Genomic DNA, 12,569 nt, shown 5'->3' with positions numbered 1-12,569 from the left:
TCTGAATGTAGGGCCGAATCCTCCGACGCTGCACAAGATCTCGTTTGATACTCGCACAATATACATTTGTGCTCTTGAACACTCAGTGACTTTTAGGTGGTGTACGTTGTGCTACAGATTACCAGATTGCATGATCATCTGTGCAGTTCAGGCCAGGATCCAACCTCTCCCCCCCAATCCAATCAACAGGGTTCCTCATGTCGTATGCGCCCCCGGGAAATATTAAGCCTAAATGCCAAGCCCTCTAAGCCCTCCGGTGTATATTATCACTGGCTACTGTACTTGGTACAATTTTGCTCAAAGCCCTGCCAATCTATACTTCATTCTCATGGAGAGGCGTGAGGCGTGACTCCGCATATACCCCTCTCTGGCACAAGATTATGGGTTTCAAGGTCATCTTGGCCCGAATCTACATCAAACCATAATAACCATGACCCACAAACCATGGTTCCTCGTAGCCTTTGTCGCTTCTACTTGGTCTAATTCTACTTGGTCCAACTTAGACCGAGCCGTATTTTTTTACTTACCGAAAATCATAGGCCCCTTATTCTGTCGGCACCTTTGGTCCTCGCAGACCGCCAATAAAAACCAATCTAATTGCATGCGACTTGTTACTGGGACGGGGATTGAAAGAGTAGTTCAATCGTAAAGTGTATGACTAGTATACTTATTTTTAGTTGACATTCACTCACCACCTATTATCCCGATCATATTTGCGAGGCGTCCAATCCAACGTATACGAAAGACCCCCCACCCTTAAAGTTGGCCGCACGGTCATTTTTCTGGGATGCTTTGGTTGGCTTCCCGTCCATACCAACCGTGAAGACTCCATATGGGGTAGAGAGCGTCACATAGATCAGCGGGCTGGACCATGTAGTTTGTCCCTTTCGCCTTAACGGGCTGTACAATAATTAGATGTTTTTATTATGGTACCCAGGTAAAGAGCTGAACGAAACCACGGCACCTGGAACAATGGATCGACTGGAGAAGAAAAAATTACCGAGAGCCGGCGTTGTCCGTTAAGGCTGAAAGGGTTTGATTTCCAGCCTTGTGCCCTACGCCCTTTTTTTCGATCCCAACGTGGCATATTTCCACGTTGTATCATTATTTTTGATATATATTGTGATTGGTATTATTTATTTATTTAGGTTATACCTTGGAAGAAGATTTAAATAATAATTATACCTAATTATATTTCTATTAGAAAGATACTAAAGATACCCAGTTACTCAAATAACCCCTGTATTCGTATGTAATCTGTTTTACCAAACAAACACACGATACATACATATACACATATACCCAACTTCCACGTCAGTCTTTTTTCATTAAAAGTCCGAGACCTGTGGTATGTTTCAATTTCTTTTTTTTTTGCCTCTTTGCCTCTGATTAGTTGAACTTCTCCATCGTTTCCTTTCCTTCTCTCCCTTGGGTGAGGATGAGATCACCTAAATTGCCCCCTCTCTCTCTCTACTACTACTTGGTTGGATCCAATCGCTTGCGCCGCCCGAATTTCTACGCGCATTTCAAATCCTCACTGATCTTAGTTTCAGCTCTCTTAGCTTCCAGCTTCCCAACTTCAGCTTCACTCTTTTTTTTTGGAGCCAATGAACTAGAAGAACGTCTTGATACATCTTTTGATGTTAAAATTCGCCATCCCTTTTCAAAAATTTCTACAATCATTAGTGATTCATCTGTTCTATTTTCCACTATATTTCAATTATGTGCGCGCGCGTCTGAATTGCAGGCCAAGTTCTATGGGACACAAACCCGGTTCTCCGTGTGACTATTGCGGGAAACGTTTCATCTTATGAGGCGAATCGCCCAAGGGTCCCGAGGTAGGTGTCTTCAGCCCTATTGCCCCAGCTCTTTAATTATCTCTCCGTTCGCCATCTGACTTGCAATATAGACTTACACTGCATACTTCTCGTGACTGTCGCACCTGAACTATATAGAAGCTGGGCTTTCTGAGAACTCTTCATCGTGAGGCTGGATAACGGTCCGCTTAAGAATCCGCGCTGGTTCCACGACCGACGTTTGCACTCAACTGGATTGGGTTACTGCTGCTACAAGTTCTTCATTTGACCTGACTTATCTTTCCGATTTCAAGCTCAGCCTTTTTTTTTTTAAAAAAAAAAAGAGAGTGGAAAACCTTCACTTTTCGTGGTTCTTTCCCATCTCAGCTTGGGGTTCATGTGGACAGCCGGCCCGTATTGATTTCGATCCTGGCTCTAGTTCTAGAATGGAATCTCGATTTTCTTCGAGCTTTCATAATTTCAGAGAACATAGACGCCGTTATTCCGAAAGATCCATTCACGCTATGCCCGAGTTTTCATTCTCATCGCACGGCCCTTTACCCATAGCTTCAAGAAATAGCATGAACACTGCTCCTCCGCCACTTCCGCCACCTGTCAGAATCCGTGATTTGGATATGGGGTATGACGCAGGCTGGCAGCACGCAAATTCGCAACCATCGACTTCTCTCCCACCTATCAACCCGAACTCAAGTCTGCTTGGAAATCACCGACGGTTGGAAGCAGCCTCCCAAGGAGATCCAATGCAAATCGATGAACTGGAAGGGAGGCAGAGCGGTGTGATTTCGCGAAGCCCCGAAACTCAGATCACGATTGAACCGCCTCCACCTGCTACTGACGGATTCCCAAATTCAATGGCTGTCAATTCAAATCCTACGGGTTCAATGTAAGCGCCTAATGCGCGAAATCTGCGATTGCCTGCAGCCTGGCAATTTCTTTTTTTCATTCATTAGGTCTATATGGATCGCTAATTTTCTAACAGTTTGAGTGGCGAGCGCGACTTTTCATTGCGGAGCGTTAAAGATTCATCAAATGCCTACGATCAACATCTCTTATCAAAAATCGGCAAACCACAAATCGCGAAGCCAGTATCACCAAGAGGGTCCATCAGTCTGGGAACAGAAAACCGAAACTCACTATCTGCTCTCACTGTTCCGTCACGAAGCAATTTGCCATCACCAGGGCCGTTGGAAGGATCAACACTCGATGTGAAGTGGTACAACAGCCCTCAGTCCGGAGGCGTTTCCCCTAGAACCAGGGTTGGTTGGAGAGATTATGGCGAACGCCGAAGCCCAAGCGTGGAGAGCAACACACCGTCATCAGCACTCGATTACGACCAGGGGTCTTTGCGGGAGGTCAACCGGCGTCGCTACCGTGGAACAACGCCTTCACGAGAGGACAGCATCAGTCTCCCAAGTCGATCGAATCGTGGGAGCTATGACCAGGGTGTGTTTTCAGATATTGAGGGCGAGTTCTCGACTGATGAGCCGGCGCCACCGCGACAGTTCATCCTTCGAGAACCCACTCCACCCTATCAGGAGTCACAACATGGTATGAAGAGACGGGCATCTTCGCCACCGCGCGAGCCGTTGAGCGATGATAGACACACTTTGCATGTCGCTACGAGCAATGGCGATCTGTCGCAGAGAAGATTGAGCGGCCATCCGTTCACGAATAGCTTATCGGTCAACCCTAACTATCCGAGAAGCCAGCGGACATTATCTGCCGCATCATCCCTCAGCATTCGAACCTCTGGATCTTATTCATCTACGCTGTCTATTGGAGGAAGCAGTATGACCAGTCTTTCTCCCTACGACCGGCTATCCCCGGGGGGTCTTTCGCCAAGCTCCGATCTCGACACCTTCCACGAAAAGTCGATTCTCAATCCCAGCTCTCCAGCTGCGGTGATCCAGCCTGTACTTGCAAGACTGCCTGGCCCAGCATCATTGGAACCGCCTCCAACGGACGCCACAGGAAAATTGTCTGTGCCGACGACCATTTTGAACGTACCTAAGCCTGCAGTGCCAAAGATTGGCGGACTGTTCATCTGCGATTGTTGTCCCAAGAAACCCAAGAAGTTTGACAACCAAGATGATTTACGGTGAGTCTCCAATCATACAGGTTAACGAACCCCCTCAGCTAACTCTAACATAGTGCGCACGAGATGGAAAAGCAATACGCATGCGCATATTGCAACAACCGCTTTAAGAACAAAAACGAAGCTGAACGACACCAGAACTCCCTCCACCTTAGACGTCATTCCTGGTCCTGTGCCGCGCTGGTGAATTACCAAGCCGCATTCCACGCATCAGGCGCCCAAACTTGCCAAACAAGCGCCGGGGCATCACACGATACGTGCGGTTACTGCGGCGAGGAATTCCCCAATTTCCCTCAGGCAGATTGGGATTGCCGGTTCGAACATTTGACCACGGTGCACAAATTCGGCGAGTGCAACAATGCCAAGAAGTTCTTCCGCGCCGACCACTTCCGCCAGCATCTCAAGCACAGCCATGCTGGTACCAGCGGCAAGTGGACCAATATCCTCGAGAATGCTTGTATGAAGGAGGAGCAGCCGCCGGAACCTATTGATAGGAGTGGAAATGGGAATGGGTCGAAGTCATTGACGTCAAATGCTATTTCTGAAGTCCTCAGTGAAGAATGACAACCAAATTGTCGTGCTTCGCTTGTTCGGGCATCTGATCCTAATCCTCTACACCACCATTGGACGGAAAAATCAACTCTCTGCTGTTGATCAAGTTCTGCCAGCTCACACATCACTTATCACCTCATCCTCGTCATCCTTTATCTCAATACTCATCATACCGGGCTATACCCGAATCTCAAGCAGACAAACGCCAGAAACAAAACACTAGAAAACGAAGTTGCCACACTTCAAAAAGCAAAAAGCACAAAACCCGAAATTATGATATCCACGAACATTTTGAAATTTCAATTCCTTTTCCAAGGACTGGAGAGGGAGGAAACGGGAGTTTACGTCGGGACAGGGATCTCTTTTGCGTTGAATCTTGAATCAAAATATGTGTATACCCCGGTTGCATTGCAATGACCTGGGAGGGTTTATACGGTCATCATCACCATGATCATTCTCGTTCTCATTTTTACATGGAGTCGGTTTCATGGTTAAGGCCCGGTCGGACCGGATGACATATCTGCGTTTCTATTCTACTGTTCTCCCTGCTCATATTTTATACATATTCCCCGCCCTGCTTTATACAGATGGATGGAACTGTGGCAAATGGAAGGGCGTTGTATATAGAAATCTCTTGCATGGTAGCCTTATATAAAATTTTACCTTTTCAATGACATCCACGACTTACAGTAACATAACAAGTGAAATTGGAGTGATGTTGAAGAAAAAGTGTACGAGGCGCCTATTTAGGGATATCTAAGGCGTTAGGAGAATGCATTCTCCAGAATCAAATGCTGTTTTGTACATATACATGCATCTATGACCAAATGCCCCGAGACATAAAAATGTTCACTCATGCAAAGCACCAACGGAAATATCCGCATAAAACAGAAAAGAAAACCCATCCATCTACTCAGTAACACTATCCTTGATACTCCTCAGAGCACTCATCTTATGAGCAGGATCAATAGCAGCAGCGTTCTGCGCCCTCCTACGCGCATCAGTCCAAAGCATAAACTCACCATACCCCTTCGGCATGACATGCACATCCTTCTCAACAAGGAAAGTATAGTTGAACATGCCAGTAGACTTCTTCGTGCCGTGCTCAACATCCCGAACCTTGGAGTCAACGCGCACCTGCACCTTCGTGTACTTGGTACTATCGCCCTCGCGTTCCTCAGGCTCGGTGTAGGCGACTGTCGCGCGCAGGTAGAGCACGCTGCCGACGGGAACGGGGTTCTCGAAGGTGCTGGGGTCTAGTGCGACGAAGTTTGGTCGTGCGTGCGCGAACGACGCTGCGCAGCAGAAGGCTAGCTCGAATGTTTGCTTTAGTAGGAAGCCACCGAAGATCATGAAGTTGTGGCGGTTGCGGTCTTGGGGTTGCATGATCATGGCAGATTTAAGGACGGTGTCACTCATGAAGACTTGGTTGTCTGGGCGTATGATTCCGGATTGGGGGTCTGGTTTTGTTAGGTTATCTAATTGGTTGGTTGGATGGCTTGGTTGGTACTTACTCAGGTAGGACATCTCTTTTGTCCACATTGAGTGGATCAGGTTGCTCTCCTCGTCGTCGGGTGCCTTTTGTAGGAGACTGCGAGTGCGCAGAGCTTTCTTGGCCTTTGAGTTTTCCTCGCCCTTTTGGTAAAGGCGCTTTTCTTCTTCAGTCTCTACAATAAGTGGAGCCACGGGAACAGGACTGATTTGGCTGTGTTAGTTTTGTTGCTGGGAAAAGGGCGAGAAACAACATACGTTTTGGTGACGGGATCCAGCGACACCATGGTGAACGCACAGGTGATCAGAACATCTTCGGGCTTGGCTTCCACTCCTTCCGGACGGGCCTTGGTGATTTGAAGCGAAATTTCCATACTTGATCGTCCCGTAGCGTAGGTACACTGGCCGCTCAACTCGAGATCACAAATTTCCATTAGGGGGTTCTCAATGGTGATTCGGTCACAAGCAGCAGTGACAGTTGACACTCCATCGCCTGTATGGCGGTAAGCAATGACTCCGGAGAAGGCGTCAAGGTCCATCAGTAATGATCCCAATCTAACGAAATCGTTAATGGCATGTTCCTGCTGTCTAGAATCTAAGACTTACCTGATATGCCCATCGGCGTTGAGGTAGGAGTCTAGAAGCCATTTGTCTTGGGCTAGAGGAAGGACCTGAGGAAAAGTCAGAATCAACACAAGATATAACTTTTTCTGACGTTAATCGGAACGAGATGTACGTACAGCGCTGTAATAACTGTCAGACATCTTCTTCGGCGTCAGGTCAGGCTTTATATTCTGCTGACCACTCTGCTGTGCATCAGCTTTTTGGGCCTCGCGACTTTGAGTCAAAGCATCAATCCATGGTGTCTTAACACGCATAGGCATCCATGTAGCTCGAGATCCCGCCTGCGCCGTCGTGGAGTGGAAACTCTGGGCATTGATACATGAAGGCTTAGCTGCAACTGCAGTTCGTGCGGGCAGCTTAGATGCCAGGCATTTTGAGCGCGCCAGCGCCGATCTTCTGATGCCAAACATCCTGAATGTGAACAGAATCTGTAAAACAAAAGAAGGCGATACAAATGTAGTCGGCAAAGATGACGATGTCCCGAGGGTCCACCCGTGGTCGGCGGGGATTCTCGGATGCCGACGAAAATAAATGCCGAGATGTGTCACCGCTTCCGAGTGTTGTTGACGACTTCAATACATTCGAACCCCCAAATCATCTCATATCCGCAATTTAAAGGGATCGAAAAGAATTTTTACACATGGCACCCAACACTTACAAGCAATCTCTTGTCTGTAGATTCAATTTAAGCGTCGCCATGTTTTTATACGACAATGAACTCTTCGAGCCTGAATCTTTGCAGCTGGAGACAGAGGAAGAGAACAGGCGAAAAGGTCACCTCTTCACTGCAATTATCCATTCCCTGTTCAAGATTCCAGACTCATGGCAAACTAATTGCAGAGGTCTATGTTTCATTGTCGGTGTATACGATCCTGACCCATCAGACCGATCGAATGAAAAGAGTGCATCACAGAATTTCCAGAGAATTTATTTTCAATCCAATGAAAGCCTTGTATCAGAATCTCTGTCTGTCAATGCAATCACTAGCCTTCATTAATATCATTGGCCATGGCGTACTCTGCTGGCTCTTCGACCGCAACCGTGCGCGCTCATGGCGACAAAGTTGCCTCGAAATCTCTATACAAATGTTATCTGTAATTGAAATATCTGCTTCTTGTCAATAAGACCAACTTTCAAGTAACGCTTAGGGTTCCCGATGAATACACTCCCAATTCCACGAAAAAGCGTGTTCTTGTATTCCATCTTAGTAGTGGGCAAACAACGGGGATACCACGCCTAGAAAGGCTAACTGACTCAGATATAATCTGCTGAACAAGATTAAATCTAGATTAATGTCACATACGCAAATCACTTCCTGCAGTGAACATGGAACCTCATCGCAGAAATCAGACTTGGCATTGCCAACACACCACAACGGCACAACCAGTAAAGCCAGTAAGAGCATTGGCTCAACACAAATGCCAGTGAAGATCATAACCAAAACCTGCCATCTCGCATGAAGTCCAATTAAGGTAAACTAAGCTCCCCTGGCCCGAAGTCAGACCATCCGAAGTTCTCTCGCCCGAGAACGGCCAGACAGCGTCAAAATGAAGTCATTGATAAGATACTTGATCTATAACTATAAAAAAGCCGCAACAAAACTGAACCTCAAGTATCTTCTTTCTTATTCAATTAAACTTATCCAAATAATCGAAATTGGAATTTGCCCACCATGAGTGACCCCACGAACCCACATATCAAAGAGCGCACCACACCCCAATGGGGTCTCTACCAGCGCGAGCAATTCTGGAAACAAAATGAAGGAAAAACACCATTATTCAATACGGACCCTCGAAAAATGGAAGAAAGAGCTAAAGAGAAGCTCAGCGAAGGCGGCTGGTATATACCTAAACCCCTATATAACATGTAACAACAAACCTCCTAACAGAAAACAACAAAGGTACTACGCCTCCTCCAATGCCGGAATGTCCAACACCCACCTGGTAAACCGACAAGCCTTCTACAGACACCGTATAATCCCTAACCAACTCATCGACACTAACAACCGCGACACCACAACGACAATCTTCGGCCACAAAGTCTCAGCACCAATCGGCTTCGCCCCAATAGGAATCAACAAGATCTACCACCCCTCCGGCGAAGCCGCCGTCTCCAAAGTCGCCGGGGAGCTAAACCTGCCCTACTGCCTCTCGACGGCAGGTAGCACCTCGATCGAGAAAGTGGCGGAAGCAAACGGGTCCGGACCGCGCTTCTACCAACTCTACATGCCGCATGACGACGAGCTTACGGTTTCGCTCCTGACGCGCGCATGGGAAAACGGGTTCGACGCCCTCATTCTCACGACGGATACGTGGCAGCTTGGCTGGCGACATGACGATGTTGCGTCGTCGAATTATGCGTTTTACCGCGGGTTTGGGGCGGATCTTGGTCTTACGGATCCTGTTTTCAGGAAGAGATGCGCTGAGGCTGGAATCGATCCTGATGTCGATGTTGTTGCTGCTAGTGCAAAGTGGATTGATTCTGTTTGGCATGGAAGGGCTTGGTCTTGGGAGAAGATTCCTTGGTTGATGGAGACCTGGAAGCGGATTAGTGGTGGGCGGCCGTTTGCTATCAAGGGCATCCAGTCGGTGCGGGATGCGAGGAAGTGTGTTGAGCTGGGGGTGGATGGGATTGTCGTTAGTAATCATGCTGGGCGACAGGTTGATGGGGCGGTTGCTAGTCTTGATGCTTTGGAGAGGATTGCTCAGGACGTTGGTGACAAGATCTTCGTTATGTTTGATTCGGGGGTGAGGGGGGCGAGTGATGTTGTTAAGGCGCTTGCGCTTGGTGCGAAGTTTGTGTTTGTGGGTAGGCTTTGGATTTGGGGATTGAGTATTCATGGCGAAGATGGGGTGAGGCATGTCATGAAGTCCTTGCTGGCAGATTTGGATATTCTGATGGGTGTTGCTGGGTTCAACTCGGTTGAGGAGTTTGATCAGACTATGCTTGGTGAGTAGTTTGGGTCTCTGGGTCTTTCAAAGATGAGTTGCTAATTGAATTGCAGAGTCGGACCCGAAGAACTATTCACTCATTTCACAGAAGACGTTGTAAAAAGAAGTAATGTGAATGTCTACTTATTACAGGGAGCCGTATCGAGTTCGATACGATGAAATTGTGACATTTGTTGACAGCGAGAAATTCTGTGATGTTGCCAATGTATTGTAGAAGACTTTTCTCAGTATAAATGATAATTCTAGCAAGTCATGTCCAGATCGAGTCCAAGCTGGATGTGTAGTGCGTGTTGTTCGGCACGAAAGAGTGATATATGCAGCTGAAAAAAACCGGACAGACAAAATGCCGCCAACATGTGCTGGAAAGGTGGGTTTTCGTATGTGTACCCTGTTGTATGAACATAATTGAAAGATGTGCGTAGAGAGCGATTTATAATATGCACGGACAGATGTGGGTGGGAGTATACATTAATTAATACATGGAGCAAGGGATGAAGACGAGTCAAATCTGCCGAGAAAGGAAAGAGGCGCTGAATAGCACCTTAGATAACGAAGGCACCGAGGATGACTGGGAGCATAGACCAGCTAATGCTGCGGGTGAGGTGCGAGGCGGAGCTGCCAGAGGCTGCGGCCATGGCAGAGGATGATGTGGGGTCTGCTGCGGCACCGGTAGCGCTTGCAGCAGAGGCGCCGGTGGCAGTGATTGGTGGTGCAGTGAATGTGCCATTTCCTGCAGATGTGGTAGTTGAGGAAGAGTTGGTGGACGATTTTGAGGCTGAGGCAAGTTGGCCGAAGCCGATTTGACCGTTGTCGAAATCGAAGACGGTATAGACGTTTTTTAAGAAGACGTCACCGACGAGCCAGTTTGCACCGTTGGACGCGTAGCTGACAATTGTCGAGATGCAGTAGTCCGAGCCATCTTTTTCGGTACTTCCGACATAGTCTTTGGGGGAGATGGAATATTTGACGCCTGAGAACTCAAATTCAATGGTTGCTGTTGAGTTGCACGGAAGCACGTAGTTGTTGGAATTGCTTGCCTGTTTCGAGGCATTGGGGACTAGAGCAAAGAGTGTTGCAGCGTCTGATGGAGGAATCAGGAGATAAGTGGTACCGGTGTCGATGGTGGCGGATTTCCCAACAAACTTGCAACTCTGGCCATTCACGTAAGCATCATCCACGGGTATGCTCCAAATGTCGGCGTCGGTGGTAGTGTAAGAGATGGTTCCATCGAACTTTGTTGTATCGACACCACCAAAGTTGACCTCCCCATCCTTGCCATCGTCTGCTGCCCGGGAAAGACTGAATCCGACCAAGTTTGACTTGAGCAGTTTCTTTTGAGCGACAAGATCCATAAACGAAGGTAGATTCCATCCATTCGTGTGCGATCGACCTAGGCCAAGGATTCCATCGAATGGGTAATTTCTGAAGGTCATGGAGGCGTTTTTTGCCAGTCCGAATTTCTGAGAAACATCAAGACCCGCAATCGAAAGGGAATCAGTTCCCAGCTTTCCGATCACATTCCCACTACCGTAGCCAAGGCTGAACGTTGAGCCATCGGTGGAATAGCTGGTTGATTTGGAGGTGTCGAAAGTGTGATGACTGGTGCAGACCGTCTCGGTACAATCCGAGTCAAAGACCCAGGTATTGGGCGCACCGGTATCAAGCGCCATCCACATTTCTTGCTTTTGAGAACCCACCAGAACAGACGAGAAGTAGGAGTAGTCTGTTCCATCCTGGTCTAGCGGTGCACTGTTCGCCAATGAGGGCGTATAAGCTTCGACGATTTTGTAGCCATCGTCGCGGCGGACGGGGATTTTCTTCAAGTTGAGAGTCGGAGGCTTGATATCGTCATCGGTCTTCGCTTCGATCAAGCTCCATGGCATAAAGCGACGCTCAAGGGAGTCGTCATTGTCGCGCAGTTCCACCCGCAGCTCCCATGGGTAGAAGGCGTGCACGCCTGTGATGCCGGCAATGAAGACCAAACATGGTGAGAGATGCATAATCCCGGAGGGGTTTAGTTGCGAGAAAAGGTAGGATCCTGCATTTGATGGACTGATCCGGATTCAATTGGTCTGTTCGATATGGCCGTACGTTTCGCTGTATGTGGAGTCGGCGAATTTCGAACGAGTTGAGAGACTGAATTGAACGACTAAACGATTGAGCGATTGAACGGCTGAATGGCTGAACGATTGAACTGAAATAAATCAAAGAAACACAGATACTAAGAACAGAAGAAGATATAACACAAAGAACGAAAGGATGTGGAGGTTGGCAAGATGTGAGGGGGGAAGAAGGTGGCGGACATGGGGGTCCACTACTAAAATAATATGAGTTGAGGGAAATCTTCCCCCTGACGAGAGGTAACTGTCACTAACTCCAGTTGTTGCTAAACCACTATGGGTCTAGCTCGCCACTGGCAGGAACTATGATCCACTTTTTTTCAATTTCTAACGCTCATTCGAGTCTTGATCGGCTTGTCTGTCCAGGCTAGATAGACGCTAAACCAAGCTCAATGCTCCAGTGGGAACTTCCACCTTGATTTTTGAAGATGATCATTTGAAGAGATCCATTTTATTATTTCTATTTCTATCTTGACTATTGAATGATTGTGCTTGTGTGTATAATATAGAGGCAATTCGGTCGAAGGAACCTACATTGTACATATTTTCATCTGTATGTATGTAGCAGCAGCTTCATAAAAACGAGTCGATTATACTTTTCAACCCCTATTCTATAGCGTCGAACCACGATGTCAAAATTTCGAAATTCAAAAGTTCGCATAATTTGTACACTACCATGCTTTAAATTATTTGAGAGAAATCATTTGTAAAATTTTGTAAATGCGACCGTGTACAACAGCAGTATGTATACCAAAGCCACACAGGGTCTAGAACTCGGACTCCACATGGGTCGAGACCCTGAGTACTTAGGGCATGTCACTTCACAATAGTACTACAATTGAGTACCCCATACTTGTCACTACGTCGTATGTCTGTAAGACTGTTAAGATTTATATATATCAAACAGCCTTCGACCGTT

General features: G+C 47.3%; 4 protein-coding genes across 4 annotated transcripts; 2 read left to right on the top strand and 2 right to left on the bottom strand.

The window, feature by feature from the left end:
• Positions 1-2,242: 2,242 nt before the first annotated feature.
• znfA (putative C2H2 finger domain protein) lies at positions 2,243-4,476 on the top strand (the record flags this gene model as incomplete). Its single annotated transcript, XM_057236007.1, has 3 exons — positions 2,243-2,700; positions 2,797-3,915; positions 3,969-4,476. The coding sequence occupies 3 exons, from the start codon at positions 2,243-2,245 to the stop codon at positions 4,474-4,476; spliced, it is 2,085 nt and encodes a 694-aa protein (XP_057102810.1).
• An 897-nt stretch (positions 4,477-5,373) lies between these two features.
• N7529_000475 (putative acyl-CoA thioester hydrolase) lies at positions 5,374-6,989 on the bottom strand (the record flags this gene model as incomplete). Its single annotated transcript, XM_057236006.1, has 5 exons — positions 5,374-5,924; positions 5,979-6,160; positions 6,214-6,510; positions 6,562-6,626; positions 6,696-6,989. 5 exons carry the CDS (start codon positions 6,987-6,989, stop codon positions 5,374-5,376), a joined length of 1,389 nt encoding a protein of 462 aa, XP_057102809.1.
• Positions 6,990-8,251: 1,262 nt separating this feature from the next.
• N7529_000474 (uncharacterized protein) lies at positions 8,252-9,630 on the top strand (the record flags this gene model as incomplete). Its single annotated transcript, XM_057236005.1, has 3 exons — positions 8,252-8,418; positions 8,480-9,528; positions 9,584-9,630. 3 exons carry the CDS (start codon positions 8,252-8,254, stop codon positions 9,628-9,630), a joined length of 1,263 nt encoding a protein of 420 aa, XP_057102808.1.
• Positions 9,631-10,072: 442 nt separating this feature from the next.
• On the bottom strand, positions 10,073-11,530 carry N7529_000473 (Peptidase aspartic catalytic; the record flags this gene model as incomplete). The annotated part of the gene is made up of 1 exon (XM_057236004.1): positions 10,073-11,530. One exon carries the CDS (start codon positions 11,528-11,530, stop codon positions 10,073-10,075), a length of 1,458 nt encoding a protein of 485 aa, XP_057102807.1.
• Positions 11,531-12,569: the final 1,039 nt, after the last annotated feature.

Source organism: Penicillium soppii (assembly GCF_028829465.1).
Source record: "Penicillium soppii strain IBT 18220 chromosome Unknown utg000001l, whole genome shotgun sequence".
NCBI classification, from domain to species: Eukaryota; Fungi; Ascomycota; class Eurotiomycetes; order Eurotiales; family Aspergillaceae; genus Penicillium; species Penicillium soppii.
This window is presented reverse-complemented; position numbering and strand designations above follow the sequence as displayed.